Genomic DNA, 20,963 nt, shown 5'->3' with positions numbered 1-20,963 from the left:
GATGAATTCAATTGAATGTATTAACGTTTTAAAGTAAGCACAAGGACTTTTGAGTGTAGACATGATTGGTTTTGCTCCACCCCTTAGGTGTGCTATGTTGACTATGGCTTTTGTGAAAATATTGAGAAGAGCAAAGCCTACAGACTGAACCCATGCTTCTGCTCTCTGTCCTTTCAAGCTACAAAGTGCAAGCTAGCAGGTAAGGGGGCTTCTTAGAAAGCCCTTGTGGGCAGTGTACTTCACTGGTTAGTTTGTAACACTCTTGGTGCAAGTATTACAGTTTCTTCTGCTCTTCTTGGTTTCTCTCTTTGTTTCCCTTCTGTTTGTTTTGTTTTAGGTGAAGTCTCACTAAGTAGGCCATGCTGGCCTTGAACTTACTTTTCTACCTCACTTCCTCAGTGCTGAGACTATAGGCATGGGCTGTCACACCCAATTAATCGTGTGTTTTTCTTGAAAGGTTCAGTGGATGACTTCACATGGTGGTCTGTGTAAGACGCAGGAATGATGAGAGTGTAACGGGGCTTGTTGTCACATGCTTATGTAGAGCATAGCTCACTGTATCTTATTATAAAAGTTTAACCATTCGAATGGCTTGTGTTTATTTTGTTTTGTAGTAAGAGCCCATATGACCTTATAGCACGGGACTCACTGTGCTGGATCCTGTCCCTTCAGGGTTAGGACCATCCCCATGGAGACAGACTATGCAGATACACTCTGCTAGCAAACCCCTGTGTACCTAAACAAGTGGCACTGTGGGCTCTGCTGGTTCTTGTGCCTTTGTGCTTTACAGAAGCGTAGGACCTGTGCGTGACAGTGGGGAGAAGCTAGGGAGGGCACAGTGAGGCTAATGAAAACAGGCTTATACATAACTCCAAAGGTATTAGACTTTTCCTAAATTTTATGTCTCTCTTTTATTATACACAACACACACACACACACACACACACACACACACACACACACAATGTATGTATGCTCCATGAACACAGGTGCCTGTGGAAGCCAGAGGCATCAAATACTCTGTAGCTGGAGTTTCAGGTGGTTGTGAGCTTCCTAACTTGGGTGCTGGGAAGCAAACTTCAGACCTCTAGAAGGGTGGAGAGCATTGGTAACACTAAGTCATCTCTCCAGCCCCGAGAGCCCTCTGTGGAAATTTCCCTTTAAGTTGAGTATGGCAACTCACACCCGTGATTTCAGCATTTCAGAGTATAAGATGACGAATTGGAGGCCAGCCTGGGCTACATTGTCAGTTCCAGGCCATTGTGGGCTTATAGAGTGAGACCTTGTCTGAATGAATGAATGAATGAATGATAGATAGATAGATAGATAGATAGATAGATAGATAGATAGATAGATAGATGATTGATAGATAAATAGATAGATGATAGATAGGTAGATAGATAGAGAGATAGATAGGTAGATAGATCGATAGATAGGTAGATAGATAGATAGATAGATAGATAGATAGATAGATAGATGATTGATAGATAAATAGATAGATGATAGATAGGTAGATAGATAGATAGAGAGATAGGTAGATAGATCGATCGATAGATAGATAGATAGATAGATTAGATAGATAGATAGATAGGTGATAGATAGATAGGTAGGTAGGTAGATAGATAGATAGGTAGATAGGTAGGTAGGTAGATAGATAGATAGGTAGGTAGGTAGGTAGGTAGATAGATAGATAGGTGATAGATAGGTAGGTAGGTAGGTAGGTAGGTAGGTAGGTAGGTAGGTAGGTAGATAGATAGATTAGATAGATAGATAGATAGGTGATAGATAGGTAGGTAGGTAGGTAGGTAGGTAGATAGATAGATAGGTGATAGGTAGGTAGGTAGGTAGGTAGGTAGGTAGGTAGGTAGGTAGATAGATAGATAGGTGATAGGTAGGTAGGTAGGTAGGTAGGTAGGTAGGTAGGTAGGTAGATTAGTGTCCCCATCAGCAAGGACTAATCTCTACGTCTCTGAAGGGCCTGACTCTGAGATAAGCTCAACAAGCCCTTGAGGGTAAAAAGGATTTTAAAACAAAACTTCCATGAAAAGCATTGTAATTCTGAAGTAGGTTCATCATCCTGTGAGGGGTCAAAATAGTGATGTCGTGCAGCCGTGATGCTTCTGTGCTAAGTAGAAATGAAAGCAGTGGCTGTTTTCAGGGCTGGAGATTCTGAACGATGATCCCAACCTCGTGAAGGTGGTGGAATCATTAACATGCGGGAAGATCTTTGCTGTGGAGATACTGGACAAGTCAGATATCCCTCTGGTGGTGCTGTATGACACTTCAGGAGAGGATGACGTCAACATCAATGCCACCTGCCTGAAGGCCATATGTGACAGATCTCTAGAAGTTCATCTCCAGGTACCACTGTGGTTGCTGTTCAGTGTGAGTGTGAGTGTGAGTGTGGGGGGTGGCTATGTAAACACTATGTTGTCTATCCAGGGATGGCGAGAAAGAAACTCAGTTCAACACAACTAAGTAGTTGGTATTGGTTCAAACTTCAAGATTTTGATCCCAGGTAGTTTATTTTTAGGCATATTTAATCATAGCACAATTTGGCAAAAAGTCTCATGTGTACAGCAAAGCTTAAGACAAGATTACACGGAAAGTCTGATAAAGTCTAAGTGGCATCTTCCATAAGATGGTTCTATAGAATAACTGAGGAGCAGACTCAAAGCAAAATACGCATAAGGGTCTGGTGGACGTAGCTCTGTGGGTTGACTGAGAGAAATGGGCGCAGGATAAAGGTGTGAGGGAGCCAGTGTGGCCATTTAGATAGCAAAGAGGTTACCACGCTATCGGCCACCTCTGCTCCAGCCTTGGGCAGAGCCTGGTTACATCTTCCTGTGGGAGACGCCCAGTGGGTTTCACACTCCTGCTTTTCCTAGTTCTCGTCCGTGAGCACAAGGATTACATGCCTACATGCCTCCACATGGCTCCTCAGTTAAAGTATTTACCATACAAGTGTCTGTCTTACAAGCAGGAGAATCTGAGCCCCACCCTACCACCCACATATTACAAAACAGCAAGACAAAACCTCGGCGCCAGTGGCCTGTGTCCAGATCCCCGCTCTTTGGGATCAAAGACAGGGTGATGCAGGACTCAGCAGGCAAGTTAGTGACCTCCATTCAACAAAAGCCCTTTCTTAGAAGGTGGAAAATACCTGTCATCCACCTCTGGTCTCCATATGAATACATACATGCAGGAACACATGTACTTACATGCACAAAAAAGGAAAAAGAAGAGAGTGAGGGGAGATGAGAAGAAAATCATATAAAAAGAAAGTTATAGATTTTAGGCGAATAATTGATGTTATCTGACTGGAAAAACAAGGAGGGGATGCAGCCGGGAAATGACGTCACCTTACTGTGGAAAAGCAAGGAGAGCAAGAAAGTGGGAAATGACAAAATAGTAGTTATTTCTTGGGAGTTAAATGTCTTAATTGTTATATGAAATTTTCTTATAAAGATTAAAAAACGTGAGGAAAAATTTCAGCCATAAAAATGTTAGTCTGAACATTCTTTAAATCTTTAGGACATAATAAATTAAATTATAAAATATTCAACTGGAACAATTGAATAGATGCTAAAAAAACAGGCTTACCATTTTAAAGACTTGATAAAAGAGGCTGTTAACAAATGAAACTATGATTTAAAAAAAAATACTGTAATTTGGCCCAAAAAATGGCTGTGATTAAAGTCTTTTATGCCAATTGTAGTTTTTGAAAAGCATTAATATTCATACAGTCCCCCCTTGCCCCTCACCACCTGCAGCAGGCAGGAGAGGCCCTGCACCTCACAGAGCAGCACAGTAGAAAGGGCCCCGGTGCCAGGGGCTCAGGAGATGGCCCAGCCCTTCCCCTGCGGAGAACGGCATGAGCAGGGGTGATGTTCCACCTCTCACCGCCCTGAGGTCATCAGAGGGGGACAGTTACCTTCCTGCCCCACACTGGCTGGAGCACTCAGGAGAACAAGCCCTGCACTCAGTAGGCAACACAGTAGTGACAGCTGGAGAGCTGGCCCTGATGGGTGAGCCAGGCCCCAAGGATGTGACAGCTGGAGAGCTGGCCCTTTACCAGCTGCAGCACTCAGGAGAGCGAAGCCCATACCTTGACTGGGCAGCGCAGTAGAGCTGGCTCTGGAGGTGTGGGTGCAGGTGAGCTGCAGCTGCCTCTGCCCCTGTCGGCTGCAGCAGTGGGTGAGCTAGCTGTGGCAGTGCTAGGAAGTTTGCCCCGGTAGCGAGGGTATTGGAGAGCTGTTAACCGACCAACTCAGCAACCATCAAGGCCAGATCCAGAACTTTGAATTGGTCCACCCTTAAATCTACCCCATCTGTGAGCCACTGAAGAATGTGAAAGGCCCGGTCCTGCAGATCCAAAGCTGCAGGATCTCCATGATACAATGCAACAGCAGAATAACCCAGAGGAGTCCCAGTGAGCATCCAGTATTGATGTAGCAGGAGCCAGAGGCCTGGAACCAGACCATGGACTCATTGCAATGAACATTTGCAAGTAAAGATGTGTGGCCACGGGGTATACTGGGGGCCATACTACAGACTCCACAATGAGATGTTCCTGTGCTTTGTCAGTTTGTTTTCTTTCGGGAGGGTTTCAAGGGCAGAGGGTGGATGTGAAGGGTCAGGGAGATGAGTGTGACTTGGAGTGTGATATGAAACCCACTGAAAATCAATAAAATGCTTAAAAGCCTTAGCAGCAGCAGCAGCAGCGCCCGCCCCTCCTGCACTCAGACTTGTGTCACACCACAGACCGTACAGTCTTCAGTCAAAGCTAGGTGCTTTGTACTTTGTAACCTGCTACTCTGCTCCACCTTATCAGCTGCAGTGCTCTCCTTGTAGGATTAATAGGGCACAAATGCATTCTATCAGGTAATCTGCAAATAAAGATGCCTTGAATTAAAAACCCATGTCGTCCGTTATGTGGGACTGCAGCCCATGGGATGATGTCACCACATTGAGGCTAGATATTCGTTCAGTTTCGTCCTGTAGAAACCTCCTCTAATACACATGCTGAGAGACTGGACAGTGCTAACCGTCACCGGTGTGTAGGTGTGACGGGCTGTAGGGTAACAGTCTCCATGTGTCCTTGCTTGTTCCAGGTGGATGCCATGTACACAAATGTCAAGGTGACCAACATTTGCTCTGACGGAACACTCTACTGCCAGGTGCCGTGCAAGGGTCTGAAGAAACTCAACGACCTCCTGCACAAGACAGAGGACTACTTCCACTGCAAGGTATGGAGGCCTGTCTCCTGAGCTCAGCCTCAGGCTGCAAGGAAAACGACTGTTTGGCAGTTAGAGGCTGACTTCTCAACATGGAGAGTAGAAAACCCAGATTTTAGAGCTTTGGGGAAAGCTCCCACTCTGTAGCAGTTTGTTCCAATGAAATATCACAGAGCCTCAGTATTGCCTAGAACAGTGCTTGGCATGTGGGAAGTAGTCAGCAGGGAATAGTTGGTCACTGGGGCAGGTGACAGATGTGCACTGAGCACGTGTCCACAGGAGCCAGCTTGTCAGGCATCACCCTCTAGCTCCTGTGTGAGCTCCGTCTCTCCTGCTTTCCTTCTGCCTCCTCTTCCTTTCATCTTCACCCAGGACATAGAGGTTTTAAGTCACTAATCTGGTTTCCTAACCTCAGTATGACATAATCATAATCCAGAATGTGCTATGGTTTCCAAGTAAACAGATTTGAGCTGCTTCAACCCCGACCTCTCACCCAGGACGGAAACCATTCCCTTTCCTTTTACCTGCAAGAAATGTCTAGCACTTCAAGTTATTTGTTCAGCTTTATATTTTGGCTATTTGGCTACTCTTCTGCCTTAGGTAGAGACAATTTCTTTGTTTTTTTTTTTTTATGTTCCTTACTTAGTTTCATATGTAGACTGTATAGTCTAAAATATGTGTTGAAATCTCTTATATTGTCTGGAGTGGAGACACCAAATATATAGCTTTATGCCTTTTTGTTATAGAGGGTTTGTGTGTGTGTGTGTGTGTGTGTGTGTGTGTGTGTGTGTGTGTGTGTGTGTGATATGTATGTATGTATGTAAAGTACCATTTGCTAGTTGAGTTTGGGGTATAGGAGACTCTCAGAGAGTCTAACTTGGTAAGGATTTGTCCTAATAACCCAGGGTGCTGAAGAGGACTCAGCATTTCCTGTGCTGTGCCACCCCAGGGGAGTCCTTGTGCATAGACACTAGTGACAGTCAGCAGAACAGCAAGCCCAGGCAGAAGAGTGGCAGAGAAGAACCCTGTCATTTGTTAGCGACTCACTGGCACTTATGTCTGTGTTGATAACGCGTCTTAGTTTGAAGTTAAACGGTGAAGGAAAATGTTAAAAGGTGGAGGGAAGGGACCTTCATGGCCGACTCAGCCTCCTGCCTTCATCCATCTGCTCTCTGGTCTGCTCATAGCCAGCATCCTTTTCCTGTGGAACTGATAGACCCAGAGCCCACAGAACCCCACTGGCCTAGCTGACATTGTAGACATTTTACAATGTGTGTGCCATGTGTGTGCCGGGTGAGCGACAGCAGAAGCACCATGGTGAGTGGTCTTACGTGTCTGCTGCAGCTGTTCCTGGGGATGAAGGGTAAACAGTCCCTGACTCCGTGTTGTTCCCAGTGCTGTAATGTTTGCTGAGAGTAAAAGTTGTTTCTTGATTTTCTGTTTCATAGCACATGACCTCTGAGTACTTCATCTCGATACCCTTCTGTGGGAAGATCTGCCTCTTCCATTGCAAAGGAAAATGGCTACGAGTGGAGGTAAAACCAGCCTCTTGACTTGTGGAGATCGTTGCTAAGAATTTCATATGTACGAACAGTTTTCTCAGAACAATAAGCTTGCTTGAACCCATCACCAGTTTCTGTCAGCCAGGCTCCCGCTCTTATCTCCCTTCCTCTGCCCTGAGGAGACTAACAGCTGGATTTCTTCATGCTCGTGGTGTATTTCTGACTGTACATATAGCTTTGCTGTGCATTGTATATAATAGAATCTTTATTCTAGAATTACAGAGATGAATTGTATTTAGAATATGCATAGTTAAAAAATAGGACTAGGGAGATGCCTCAGTAAAGTGCTTGCTGCACAGCCATTAGGACCCAAATGTGAGTCCCCAGAAAAGAAACAGGCACAGCAGCAGATGCTGTAAATTGAGCTCTGGGAGGGAGGAATACTGGGGGCAGCCTTGCTGAGCTGATAAGCTTCAATGAGTGAGCTTTGGAGTCATTGAAAGATCCTGTTTGAAAAGTAAGGTAGACAGTGATTGAAGACTGTTCTCATTGACATCTTGTCTCTACATGTGTGTGTGTGCACATAAAGCTTCATTTGCTAGGTGAGTATATGCGTGTGTGTGCACATAAAGCTTCATTTGCTAGGTGAGTATGTGTGTGTGTGTGCACATAAAGCTTCATTTGCTAGGTGAGTATATGTGTGTGTGTGCACATAAAGCTTCATTTGCTAGGTGAGTATATGTGTGTGTGTGCACATAAAGCTTCATTTGCTAGGTGAGTATATGTGTGTGTGTGCACATAAAGCTTCATTTGCTAGGTGAGTTTGGGGAAGTAGCAGACCCCCCCTTGAGGCTAACTGGGGAGGATTCATTTGTCCTAATAGCCCAGGACGCTGAAGAGGACTCAACAGTCAAGTTAAATATTAAAACACCGAGCACGTGTTTGTGTGCTCTTATGCATATGTCGTATACACACACGTGAGTGATTAAATAAACAATTTCTCTACATTTTTACGTAACTAAGTGTCAGTGCACTTTGACAGAAGATGTCAAGGCCAGCGTGGCTTCCAGTCCTTGTGTGAGCATCAGGTCTGCTGCTCTGGTAGTGTGTTTTCACTGCTGTGGAACGTGGCAGCCCAGCACTGCACTCCTCCCATGAGTGTTGACAGTTGGTGCTGCCACTGGGACCCTTGCTGTGTCCAGCGTTCCTAAGAACCACAAGGAAACCACGCCCAGAAGACAAACCTCCTTTGATTGCTGTCTAAAATGCTTTAGCATGTTAATTATGGTAAGACTCAGCTGTCCCTAACTGAAAGCCGCAGTTCTGCCGTGGTCACTGTTTTCAGTAGGACAGTTCTCAGAGGGCTAAGGTCTAGAGTGTGTCACCTGAACTCTTAACACTCTGTTGTTTAGTCAATAATATTTAAATGTACAAAACTGCTTTTAATTTGAAATGTAACTCAAGACTCTGAAAAGTTACAAAAGTAATGTGAAGAGCCTCCACTTACCCTGTTAGCGTTTGTGTCTCTAATTACCAAACCAGGAAGTCAGCATTGATACAGTAACTGACGGCATTAGTCGTTTCTCAGTTTGCCCCACTGTGTCCTTCTCTGGGTACCTGACAGGTCTCTCCTAACGCTCCGGAAACACTGCTAGCTGGCCTTCCTTTCTATGACTCTAAGGTGTAAGGCCATTCTGTAAATTCTCAATCAGTTTAGATTCATATTTAAATTTCTGCTAGGTGTTTTGGACAAAAGTGCTTATTAGCACATGTGCAAATATTTAGAATTAATATATGGTATTATTTTATTGCTATTAGATTGTTTAAGTGATATCTTTATTCTTTACAGTATACAGGAATTGCTCATGTAGTTTACGCATTACTGAACATTACTTCAGACTTCATTTTATCCCTCTAACTTTTTGAGCTTCAGATTTTTTCATATGGCAGAAATGATAAAAGTGACTGGGTTTTATAGTAAAAATGTAAAGTGTGTTATGATTTCAAAAAATTATATCTTGAATTATTGGTGTTCTTTATTTTTTACTAGGATATAAGAAGTTTCCTCCACATTTTAATATTTTAAAAGCACATTGTCTAGCTAGCAGTATTTGGAGAATTAAAGAACTAGTAGATGCTGCTGTCCTTACGGTGGGAGGCTTGCTGTGCAGTACTTTTCCTCACCGTCAGGTGGCTTAGAAAAAGGGCTGTGTTAGTCCAAGAGTATTTGATGGATCCCTTTAAACAAGGAAACCCGGGAGCTTGGCTGTGCTGGAGGCAGTGTGTCTGTCTCCCACCGTGGCAGTAAGCCAGTACCCATGTCGTTGCAGATCACGAACGTTCACAGCAGCCGTGCACTCGACGTTCAGTTCCTGGACTCTGGCAATTCAACATCCGTCAAAGTGTCAGAACTCAGAGAAATCCCACCTCGGTTCCTGCAGGAAATGCTTGCCATACCCCCTCAGGTATGACCTGCCCAGGCCTGGAGATCCGCGGAAGAGCTTCAGGCCTGCTGAGCGTCGGTGCCAGCTGACCATGGGCAGTGTCTCAGTGTAAAGGGACCGGAGAGTGCCCAGAGAGTGCCCAGGTGTCACTGCTCAGTGGCTTTCAGAAGTGGATTCGGCTGACTTAGACAAGAAGTGGGAACTCCATTATAGTAATGGCAGTACTGACACTAACTAGCCAGCTCCACACTCTTCCAGGACATTCCATATGTCATCATTTCCTGGACCTGTGGCTTTATTTGGCTCACCATTCTTTTGGTGTGTATGTTCTCATTTTTCTGTAAGATTTTCTCCCATGTAAGAAATGGGAGTGATGTCATTAACCGTAGCCTGTCCTCTTAAGAAGCATTCAGATGACAGTGTGAATCACTATAAACCTTTTGGTATTGTTGTTAAGAAGCACTTGCTGGGCTGGAGAGATGGCTCAGCGGTTAGAGCACTGGCTGCTCTTCCAGAGGTCCTGAGTTCAATTCCCAGCAACCACATGGTGGCTCACAACCATCTGTAATGGAATCTGATGCCCTTTTCTGGTGTGTCTGAAGACAGTGACAGTGTACTCATATACAATAAATAAATAAATAAATAAATAAATAAATAAATAAATAAATAAATAAAACTTTTAAAAAGTAGCACTTACTATCTTTAAAGGAAATAGAGGATTTTTACATATACATATATATGTAAGATATACCTATATGTATATATACATGCATATAATTTAATTGGTATATTCTATTAAATATGGAAATATATACTATGTAAACAATATATCAATTATTATATTCTATTAAAATCTTATATATCATATTTGATTATCATTAATTATTATGTTCTATTTAATAGTCATTTGTACCAGACATAGTGGCACACTTTTATAATCCCAGTACTAGGAGTTAAAGGCAAAATTCTTCAAGGGTTCATGGTCATCCTTCGCTATGTAGTGAGTTTAAGGTTAGCCTGATTCCATAAGACCTGATCTCAAAAAAACAGCATACAAAAATGGATTCCATAATGTCCCTTGACTTTTCCAGAAGACTCCTGTCAGCAACAGGACTAACATGAAGCATGGCTTGCTATGACTAATGTGGCTTTTAGCATTCCCTCCACTGCTTTTTCTGACACAGTAACATAATTCTAAATTATAGAGAGTTTAGCTCCCGTGTAAGCCTGTTTTCATACTGTCTCTTAGCCTGTGGTCCTTTACGTGCTACAGTTCTCTGACACTGCTCTGCCTCCACAGCTCCTCATGGCCGTGGCCACTTAGGGCCTGTATCCTACGAACAAGGTTCCCTGGCTACAGAAAGGGCTTCATGCCCACTACAGTCTCTGGAAGTCACCTAGTAGTCCCTTCTTTATGCTGCAGTGTTGTTTATAACAGACATTAGACACCTTTTATGGACTGTTAACCTTGGTTAGACTCCTTATTTCGTAAGTGTGATCACTATTTACTGCAGCCCTAACAGCCAGCCTGCCAGCCTCTGGCTCACATCTCCCCCGAGGTCTGAGTAGCGAGCAAACCCAGAAAGGCTGTATGTTTCAGCTCTTGATTTTAAGATATTTGAAACATGAGAATAGGCTGCTGGGTTTTAAAACAACAATATTTTTCTCTCACTAAAGAGCTTACTGTAGCATTCTAGAAAACCTGATTATGTTAAATGCTCTTTTTTCGTGATATAGCTAAAGTCTATGGCCCTTCCTATCAGAGCCTGTACTTAGCTGTGTACCAACCCCTGGGGATGTGTGCCCGCTATCTACCCTCTGAAAAGTGTTCTCTCTATTCTGAGTGGCCTGGTCATCACCTGCAGCTTTTCCAGGGAGAAAGAGACTCAGAGCTCAGAGGGAGAGTGGGCATGATGGGGTGCTTAGAGCACAGAGAAGGATGTAGGGGAGCTTTCACACTGGTCACAGATTTCCTCCCTTAGTTCAACAGTCACACATGGCTGAAGGAATCCCAGAAGTCACTCTCCCTCTTGTGGCATTCTGCAGCAGCTTGGTGTGTGTGTGTGTGTGTGTGTGAGAGAGAGAGAGAGAGAGAGAGAGAGAGAGAGAGAGAGAGAGAGACAGACAGACAGACAGACAGACAGACAGACAGACAGAGACAGAGATATTTGAGTGCCCAAGGGTTTAAGGTTTTGTCCTCTCTAGTTCTCATCTCTGCCTCCTTCAGGAAGTAAGTGAGCACTAGTGCTCAGCACCCTTTGGTGTCGTGGGTGAGGCTTGTTCCAGGTGTCCCATGTGTTCAGTTCTGTGACCTGCCACAGGCTGCTCTCTCAACGCGTTTCATCATCTATAAAATGCTGCACAGCATATGTTGGGCCAGGATTGTGGGGTGACGTAGTGGCATAAGCAGGTGACACCTCAGGCTGTGACTGCTGTTCTCTGTTGCAGTGTCCGGCTTTAGGGAAACAGATGTTGGGCCTGTTTTAAGACAGTGTGTTTGCTGCATACCATGTTATGTTTTGTTTGCTTGTTTTTCCAGGCTATAAAGTGCTGTTTGGCTGATCTTCCACAGTCCATTGGCATGTGGACACCAGATGCTGTTCTTTGGCTAAGAGACTCTGTTTTGAACTGCTCAGACTGTAGTATCAAGGTTAGTAATCTTACTGCTCCTGGATGTCTGCAAAGAGCCAGAGCTCAGGGCTCACACTGTCATAAACTGACACATCCTTACTTCCGAGAGATGAATTATACATGTGCTGTAGGTATTTTATGGTTCGTTTCTATATAAAGAGTTGCCCCCCATCTCCTGTATTACTCACAACCCCCTTCTCCTGTTATGATAAAGTGCAGAGGAACTTAGTGCTTCAGGTATGCTAAGGCATAATTAAACTGACTGCAATCAGTGAGCGTATCTCTGGATACGTGTTTTAAGACAGTAAGGTTTTCTAGATTGGAGTGGATTATAAACAAGTCATCCACTGCTAACCTGGTGTTTGCCCATTTATTCTGAGGCTTCTTATCTTGTTGCTCATTTGTAAAGAACATTAGACACTCCTTTTAGCTCAGAAACCCATGCACACAGTGTTGTTACATATAAACACGGGTGAAATCCCTCAAGCAGTACCTTCCCAAAGGTTTGATCTGCAGGAGCCACTTCTTACACATTACAGGATTTTGTTTTCAGTTTTTGTTTCCATAGGATTTGCTGCTGTTTTGGCACAGGGCCTGTTAGGCTTAGGTGAGATAATCTATCTTACCATGAATAGTGATTTTGCAAAGTACTCTGCTTTGATATTTGAGGTTAATATGAATTCTGCTTCTCAGAATCCAGCATCAATGTGGAATTTGTAAATGTTCCTTTCCATTCCCAAGGTTACAAAATTGGACGAGGCCAGGGGTGTTGCCTATGTGTACTTATTCACCCCCAAGAACTTCCCGGATCCCCACCGCAGCATCAACCGGCAGATCACAAATGCAGACCTGTGGAAGCACCAGAAGGATGTGTTTCTGAGCGCTGCGTCCCCTGCAGCCAGCTCCCGCGGCACCCCTGCTCCAGGCAGCCCCGCAGAGAGTCTCAGAAAGAGCTACCCAGAGGTCATCAGAAAGTCTGTTCTGGACCACACCAGCTCTTTCTCCTTGGAGGAACTGCCCCCTCCTGTCCACCTGTCAAAGTCAGGGGAACACATGGATGTGTATGTGCCCGTGGCCTGTCACCCAGGCCATTTTGTCATCCAGCCTTGGCAGGAGATACATAAGCTGGAAGTGCTGATGGAAGAGATGATCCTGTACTACAGCGTGTCTGAGGAGCGCCACCTAGCGGTGGAGAGAGACCAAGTGTACGCAGCCAAAGTGGAGAACAAGTAGGTCCTGGGCAGAGCTCGTTCTAAGGGGCCCGGTCTCCAGGGAGATGTGGCCCGAGCAAATGAGAATTTTGAGTGAAAAATGGATTTGGCAAATTGTGCAAATTTTCTGATGTTTAAAGTAATAACAGGTAAAAATGTACTAACCGTTTTTTATGTTAAAAATTAGTTTTTCATATATAAAATGAAGTTTTTGTTTTAAATTAAATGTTTATTGTGGAAAACCTAGAGGAGAAAAAAAGCATAAGTAACTAAAACTAGCTTCCCAGACATAACATTTTTTTATCCCCTTCTGTAATCTTTCCAGTTTGGTCTATGTATTTGTATCATTGATAGGCTGTTACAAAGTTGTACTTGCTTTTCCAAAACTCTAATAGTCTGTGCTAAAAGTTCCTCAGAAGCAGTTTATGGCTGAGTAATTATCTGTCTCGTGGGGAAAGCATAATTATCATTTTCTTTAGTTAGGTAGATTCTCCCAAGTCTTTCAGACATTGTAAATAACAATAGCCGTTACTATGATAAACCATGTGTCTACCTATGGTTATCCAATAAGAGTGCTGGGAGGGAATTACTGGCTGAAAGAGGCACAGATTCCCAGCCCACACTGTGGCCTGCTGCCTGCCAGCCAAGCGCAGTTTTGGAAATGTCATGCATCGTTTGTGTCTCTGCACCTGCGCTCTCCTGCAGCCTGTTTGGATCCACACCTCCTTCCCCTGCCCCAAGGGAAGGCAACTCTGCTCTTCTCACGCATGCCCGTGAGTCTTAGGAGATGGAGAGCCATCCTTGGGAAGACAAGCTTCTTAATGTTGAACACAAAAATCGTCCACCCTGTTCATCACGTCTTCCCCCCCCACACACACACACAGTTTAAAAAAGGTCACACTGATAATTTTCTTTTACACAAAATACTTTTTTCTTTCTTAAACTAGTCAACATATAGGCTGGAGAGAAGGCTCAGCGGTAAGAGCACTGCCCTTCCAGAGGTTCCGAGTTCAATTCCCAGCTACCACATGATTGCATCTGTAATGGGATATGATGTTCTCTTCTAGTGTGTCTGAGGACAGCTACAGTGAACTCGCATATATAAAATTTAAAAAAAAGAACTTTTTAAAAAAGTCAACATATGCATATAAAGTGTCATTTTAATGAGAGAAAAAATAATTTTTAACTTTTAAAACGTGAAAAGGAATAATAGTATTCACTTTGAAAATCATAAGCCTGTGTCATAAGCTTTTCATCTGTAAAATGTATTGTCATTTTATTAATTACAATGAAGCATAAGTGGGGTTGGTCCGGTTTGTCTAAGTCTGTCTTAGTAAGTCTTCAGCGGGTAACTTATTCTCATGCAGACCGTCATCAGAGGGCGGGAGAGTGATGACTGGTCCTGATCCAGCACACCACAGGGAAGCTCTGAACCCTCATGTTTCAGCTTTAATCACACAGTTGTTCATGGATTGATAAGAATATATTGATGAACTTTTTAAAGTTTCATGAGTTAACCAGCGTTGAGTGTTTAAAGAGCTTCCTTAAGAGTCTCCACTGTTGAACTTTATGCCCAGCTATGGCAAGCTAACACATAGGAACTGGACACATTTTTAAATTGATGCTCTTCAAAATCTCTTAATGAGAAGCACTTGGAAACGTATTAAAAGCCCCATTCTCCTTTCTTGCCCAGCCCCTGAGTCTAAGCATTGAGGAAAGGCCCAGCGTCTGTGGTTTTTTAACACTCTGGGTCATGATTGCTCTGGAATCTTATCTCATCCACTCTGAGCCTCTGTAATCCTTACCTGGTCAGAAATTCATCCGAGAAGTACACCTGTCTTCTGCAGAACTCTTACTGTCACACAGTACCCAGTGGACTGGAAACACTGGCCACCATCACTTGTCCCCTGTCGCTCACTGAGGGTGCTGTGGGTAGACACCAAATGTATTTATTGTGCTCCCTTTCGTCTCTCACATAAATCCTCTCCAGTCTGGGCTGGAGTTTGCACTTAGTTTATCTGCAGATGATGGCTGGCACTTGTTAAGTACCTATTGTAATGACAAGTCTCGAGCTAGACACTTGGAACCAAAAAGTAAAACATTATGCATGAGACGTGAGGCTCAGGCCAGAGTGACACCACAGGACTATGGGCCAGGGGCGATTCCCACTCAGGTGTGCATGGCTTCCAACCCCCAGGTATTATGAATCTTTTCTGTGAGCCACCTGCACTCATCATAAGCCTGCCCCCAAGGTTTCTGTACCCCTTAGAAGCCCTCGGTCACACACAGAGATTAAAACTAGCCTCATTGTAAGCTATTGGCTATTTCACCCTGGGCTTGCTGCAGGTTTCTGGCTGATAAACCCACTGTAGGGAATGCCCCGTCCTGCCGTCTGAGGTCCAGTTCATTTTAAACTGGGGGGGGGGGGCGCATTTGTTCAGGAGAAGAGAGAACTGAGAATGGGAGGGGCTCCAAGGGAGGATACCCTAAAATATTGTTTGTTCATAACTTTCCATCTCTCCCCAAACAGCCACCAAGTCCTCTGTGCCCTCATGAGTCCTTATTCTGGCCTCCCTGGATCTGCTTCAATCATCATGTCCTTTCAGCCTTAAGCTAAAATGTCCTCTCAGCTTTTCTCTGCTCTTAAGCAGCTCCCTGGCTTCCCCTCCTTCCTGCGTCTCTCTTTCCATTTTGCAGACACAGACCACAGGGAGAGGGATCCCTTGCCTTGTCCTGACCACCCCCATGGCTGCTGTTTCAGCCTAAAGAGGGTGGCAGTACAAGAGCCATGAGGCCTGGAAACTCCAGAGTGAGCAGAGTGCAGAGGATCCAGGGGCGCAGCAGGCGGTGTGACCCCTGAAGAAAGCAGCCATGTTAAGGTTGCTTCCAAACTCCCACGACTGCGTATCATGTGATGCTCCTTTCCCTTTGGAGTGGGTGTTGACTTTGCCTGTTTTTTTTTTTTCTCTGTTTAATCCAATGTGTTTCTAGGTGGTACAGGGTGCTTCTAAAAGGAATCCTGACCAACGGGCTGGTGTCTGTGTACGAGCTGGACTACGGCAAGCACGAGCTGGTCAACATAAGGAAGGTGCAGCCCCTAGTGGACGTGTTCCGAAAGCTGCCGTTCCAGGCGGTCACTGCTCAACTTGCAGGTAATGTGTGCAGTGGGGCTCCGCGCAGTGGGGTTTACTCGGCACTAGGTTTTTAGCGAGTGCAGGATCACTAGTCAGCCTGCTGCGTGTTGCTTCGGCTTTTCAGTGCTAACACACCTGTCCGGAAGACTTTGCTTTTCACTCGGGTTGCATGCTGATACATTTCCGAAGCTTCCATCCTGAGATGGATAGATGCTGCGTCTTGGTTTTCCTCATTCACGCCTTCCCTGTCTGGGGCTATATTGTCCTGTGAGCTAGTTGTCATCTTTTCCCAGGAACCGCAGACTGAGCCGTGCCTCTCATTTGCGTGGATGCTCAGCGTAGCTGGACTACACCCCTCAGCCTGCCGATGGTTGTGACGGTGTGAACTGTTCATACACTCAGTGTTTCCCTGCTGTTGGACAGTAACACAAACAAGCAAACGGCAATGGAAACTTTCAGCCTAAAAAATAACCAGTGAGCATAAATTATTTTTAATTCTAAACTTAGTAACTGCTACACAAAACATGAAGGCAAGTAAGTTTCCTGTTTGCATCACAACACAGCTTATAAATGTGTGACTTCACACGCACTGACATGTGACATGCTTATTTAATGACTCTACACGACACTGCTTTGCAGTGTTGGCTCATGAGATCTTCCTTTGCTCTTTTGAGAGACACCTCAGATGTGGCTCCCCTGTGAGTGGCCGCTGGGCCCTCGGTTTGAGCAGAAGGCGTGGAGGCCTCAGAGCGCCTGTCTTCCTCAGTCCCTGTGCCCTGCGTGCGTGCGGGAATAGTGCGGCCCTGCCACAAGGAGCCACTTGACTCCTTTGCTGCTGCCTCAGGCTTGGCCTTTGCACCCCAGACAGGGAGCAGTCAGGGGAGCAGTGTAGACAAGGCAGATGTGAATTCTCTGCTGGCTGCCCAACCTCTAGTGGGAGGCAGGCAGTGTCTCATTCTGAGACCCTTGCCCTTCTTTCCGTGCCTTTCTGCTAGGATGCAAAGCAGCTTCCCACGACGGTTATATGTAAAGCAAACACAGCACTTACACGGCACTTTGTGTGTGGCATGGTCACTAGTCAGCCTGCGATTGGGTAGTCTCTTCAGATTTAATGCTTGCGTTTTCTTCATTTTCACTTTGAATGCCAAGTGTAGAGGGTCCTCGGGGATGGGTGCCTACTGTCACTTCTGTTTCACACACACGCACACACACACATACACACACATACACACACACATACACACACACACATACACACACACACACACACACACACACACACACACACACACACACACACGGAGGTTTTCTTGTGTTCTGGTCCACGCTGCTGTCGATTTCCCCCTGAGCACTCTCTTTCCTTGCACCACACTTTCTGATGTGCTTGCTGTGTTTTCATTTTCATTGGCTCAGAATATTTTTAAATCCCTTTGGGGTTTCTTATTGGCCTGTATGTTAGTTAGCATTGATTATTCCTTCTTGATGCCTCGGGGTGACTCTCCAGTGTAAGTCCATTGCAGGTTGAGCAGACAGTGTGGTTTCTGCTGGTTTGAGTGTGTTCGGGTGTGCTTTATATCCCAGGATGGGAGGCCATGAAAACCTGAGAAAACTATAATCTGCTGTCACTGGATGAAATAGCCTATAGATGTAACATCCATAGATTACAGTGTTGAGTTCAGTGTGCCCTGTTGGAGCTATAACCCTACCGTGTGTGTGTGTGTGTGTGTGTGTGTGTGTGTGTGTGTGTGTGTGTGTGTGTGTGTGCAGGCAGAGCAGCTGCTAGTGTCCATACCTGTTCCTATTCGTGTTGAAAACAGAGGTCAATGTCAGGCATTCTCCTGTTTTGGTCTAAGTGTAGTTTCTGGAGTCGGGGTGTCACTGGATTGGATCAGAGCACAATGTCAGGTGTCTTCCTCAACCACAGCCCACCTGGATCTGAGTGTTGTGCTAGGCGGGCTGGCCGGCCAGCTCCAGGGCTTTGTCAACCTGCATGTGTCTCCTCAGTGTGGAGCTGTAAGAGCTCAGCACTACATCTGGCTTCCACTTCAGTGCTGGGGGTGCAAACTCATGCATGTGCGGTAGGTGCTTTACCAACTGAGAGGCGTCCAAGCCTTTGAGGATAATTTGTCCATCAAAGTTACTGACGGTACCTCATCAACTTTATAAAACAAGTTAATCCTTGGGGGGAAATAGTTACTTCCTCCTTCCCCCTCCAGAATGACTCTTACTGCAGCCACCAGGTATACTAGTTTGCATAACAACTACTTTGGTGCTAGTAATTTGAATGCACTGTTATCAACTGCTAGATATCAACACACAGATAGCCAGGCACAAGCCTGTAACTCTAACACTAGGGAGATTGAGGCAAGAGGATTGTGAGTCTGAAGCCAACTTGGGCTACATAGTGAGACATAATTGAGCCTCAAAAGCAAACGGTATGATTTTTGCCTCTGTTACTCACTCTCTGGTGAGTTCTCTTCCTTTACTTAGACCCAAGGTTTCTCTTTTTCCCCTGAAGGTCTATTCTCATCCCTTCCGAGGCAAGCCTACTCAGCAGACTCCACCATTTTTTTTTTATTTGTCCTAGAACCTGTTTCTCCTTCTCCTCTTTTATTTTTCCTTTCTCCTGTCCCTCTACATCCCACCTCTCCAGACTGAACCTGCACCATGCGCCTGGGAGGCCCTGGGCCCCTGCCTGAGGGATTCTTGGACACGGGTAGAGTGTGAGCTGCTATTTCTCGGAGCACTTCACTTTCCTCGCTCCTGTGTGCTCTGGCGCGGCTGTAAGTCTGTGAGTCTGTCCTGCTGTACCTGAGCTGCTTTCCCTTCTTGGCTTCTTTCACACCGTTCACTGATTTTAGCGTGACTGAAGTCGGAGTGCTGTGCAGACACCGTTTTCCATGCTGTGTTTGGTGTCCTATTGCCTCCGTTCTGCGGGTTCCCACTACACTGACCCCCACACTTCCTGGTCGTCCAGTTCTGACTCTCCTTTCCGCCTTCTCTTCAGTTTCAGGAGCTTCTCTTGTCACATTCCTGAGATCAGTCTTCCCTTGGCCCTGTCTACCCACCAGTGAGCTTAGCAGAGTTTTCTCTTTTGTTGTTTTTGTTTCTGGCATTTTAAATTTTTTCTTTCCACTTTTCTAAACATTTTCATATATTTTTAAATCATGCATTTTTCTTTTTGGTGCCAAGCACAGACCCTGGGCCCCACACATGCTAAGCAAACACTTTCCCACTGGGCAGGAGCCCCCACCACCCCTCTGTTCTTCTGTGTAGCCTGTCCTCTCCACTGAAACCCTCAATTGTCACTCATGGTTACTTTAAATTCCTTCCTGGTCACTCCAGCATTCCTGCCATATCTGAGTGATTCTGATGGTTGTTCAGTCTCTTCAGACTGTGGGCGTGGCCTTTAGAATCACTTGTTTTGGTGGAAGTGAACATGATGCACTGGTAAAAAGCAGTTTTGTACAGGCCCTCAGTGGTGGAGTGGGGGGAGGAGGGTTGGACTGGGGTGTCTATAGTCCCATAATCAGGTACCACCATGAGTCTTGGGTGAGCCTGTGCCCCCAGACTGTGAACTTTACTTCCTCCCAGGAACCCCTCTCAAGAGGAGCAGGATGGCTGTAGGTAAGAGGGAGCCTGTGTAAGACCTGAGCATTCCTCAGATCTATGGCTTAGATGAAACACTGCTCTTTCTGTGACTCTCTTTGTTGTAAGAAATGACAGTTCACATAGATCATATAGCCAGTCTTTCTGTTAATTTAGTATTGGTTCTGGTGTTTTTCCTTTTGGCTGTCTCAGTTCTAACAATTCACGGTTTAAGTATAGGAATAGGAGTGGTCATCACTCCCCTCATAAACAGCATGGCCGGTCTTCTCAAAGGAACCATGTCTACAGGTAAAGTCGTACCTTTATTGTTCATGATGGAAGGGCTGTGAGAAAAGGAGTGCTGAGCAGCTGTTTTCTGGCATAGGCAGGTCTAACCTGGAATACCTGAGGTACTCTGTAGGTGACTAAACAGTTCTCCCTCCCAGTGGCTCATAGAAGGCAAGGGTGGCCACTCACTGCCCACCTCACTCCCTGTCTGTCTCCTAGGAGTGAAGTGCAGCCAGTGGTCGGAAGAGGCTTCGATGGTGTTTCGAAATCACGTGGAGAAGAAACCGCTGGTGGCGTTGGTGCAGACAGTTATTGAGCACACTAACCCCTGGGACCGGAAAGTAGTGGTCTACCTAGTAGACACATCGCTGCCAGACACTGACACCTGGATTCATGACTTTATGTCACAGTACCTGGTAGAGCTTTCAAAAGTTAATTAACCACTGCTTGAGACCTTGTCGGCTAATGCAGATTGTTCTCTAAGCAATAACACAAAATGTGTGGTAGGGTCTTAAAACATCTTATTTTACTACATGGCTCCGACTGTTGTGGAGGATTGAAAAGAATATGCTTTGTTTGATGAAAGATATTTAACAAGTTTTGTTTAACGCAGTTGACTTTTCAAAGAAAAATTGCACTTGAATTATTAATATAATATTAGAATAAAATGTTTAGCAATGTAAACCCTGGTGTCTTAGTTTTGCTTTCTGTTGTTTTAAACACCATGGCCAAAATGAAACTGCAGAGGAAAACCATCTCCACAGGAAACCAAGGCAGGAACTCAAGCAGGAACCCGGAGGCAGGAACAGAGGCAGAGGCCATGGAGGGTGCTGCTTCCTGGCTTGTTCCCCCGGGCTTGCCTAGTCTGCTTTCTCATACCACCCAGGACCACACACCCAGGGGTGTTCCTGTCCACAGTGGGCTGGGC

At 45.2% G+C, this 20,963-nt stretch overlaps 1 protein-coding gene across 1 annotated transcript in view; it reads left to right on the top strand.

Moving 5' to 3' along the window:
* Positions 1–20,719, top strand: part of TDRD7 (tudor domain containing 7) — a 57,142-nt gene extending 36,423 nt beyond the window's left edge. Inside the window, exons 9-17 of the mRNA XM_080940315.1 lie at positions 88–199; positions 2,159–2,361; positions 5,115–5,249; positions 6,686–6,772; positions 9,070–9,204; positions 11,723–11,833; positions 12,556–13,043; positions 16,017–16,177; positions 20,255–20,719. Coding sequence (XP_080796441.1) covers positions 88–199; positions 2,159–2,361; positions 5,115–5,249; positions 6,686–6,772; positions 9,070–9,204; positions 11,723–11,833; positions 12,556–13,043; positions 16,017–16,177; positions 20,255–20,475 — 1,653 coding nt within the window. The 3' untranslated portion in view covers positions 20,476–20,719. The remainder of the gene's footprint in view (positions 1–87; positions 200–2,158; positions 2,362–5,114; positions 5,250–6,685; positions 6,773–9,069; positions 9,205–11,722; positions 11,834–12,555; positions 13,044–16,016; positions 16,178–20,254) is intronic.
* The last annotated feature ends 244 nt before the right edge of the window (positions 20,720–20,963 follow it).

This window comes from Micromys minutus (genome assembly GCF_963924665.1).
Source record: "Micromys minutus genome assembly, chromosome: 28".
NCBI classification, from domain to species: Eukaryota; Metazoa; Chordata; class Mammalia; order Rodentia; family Muridae; genus Micromys; species Micromys minutus.
Note: the sequence above shows the minus strand (reverse complement) of the source record. Positions and strands in the feature narration are given on the sequence as shown.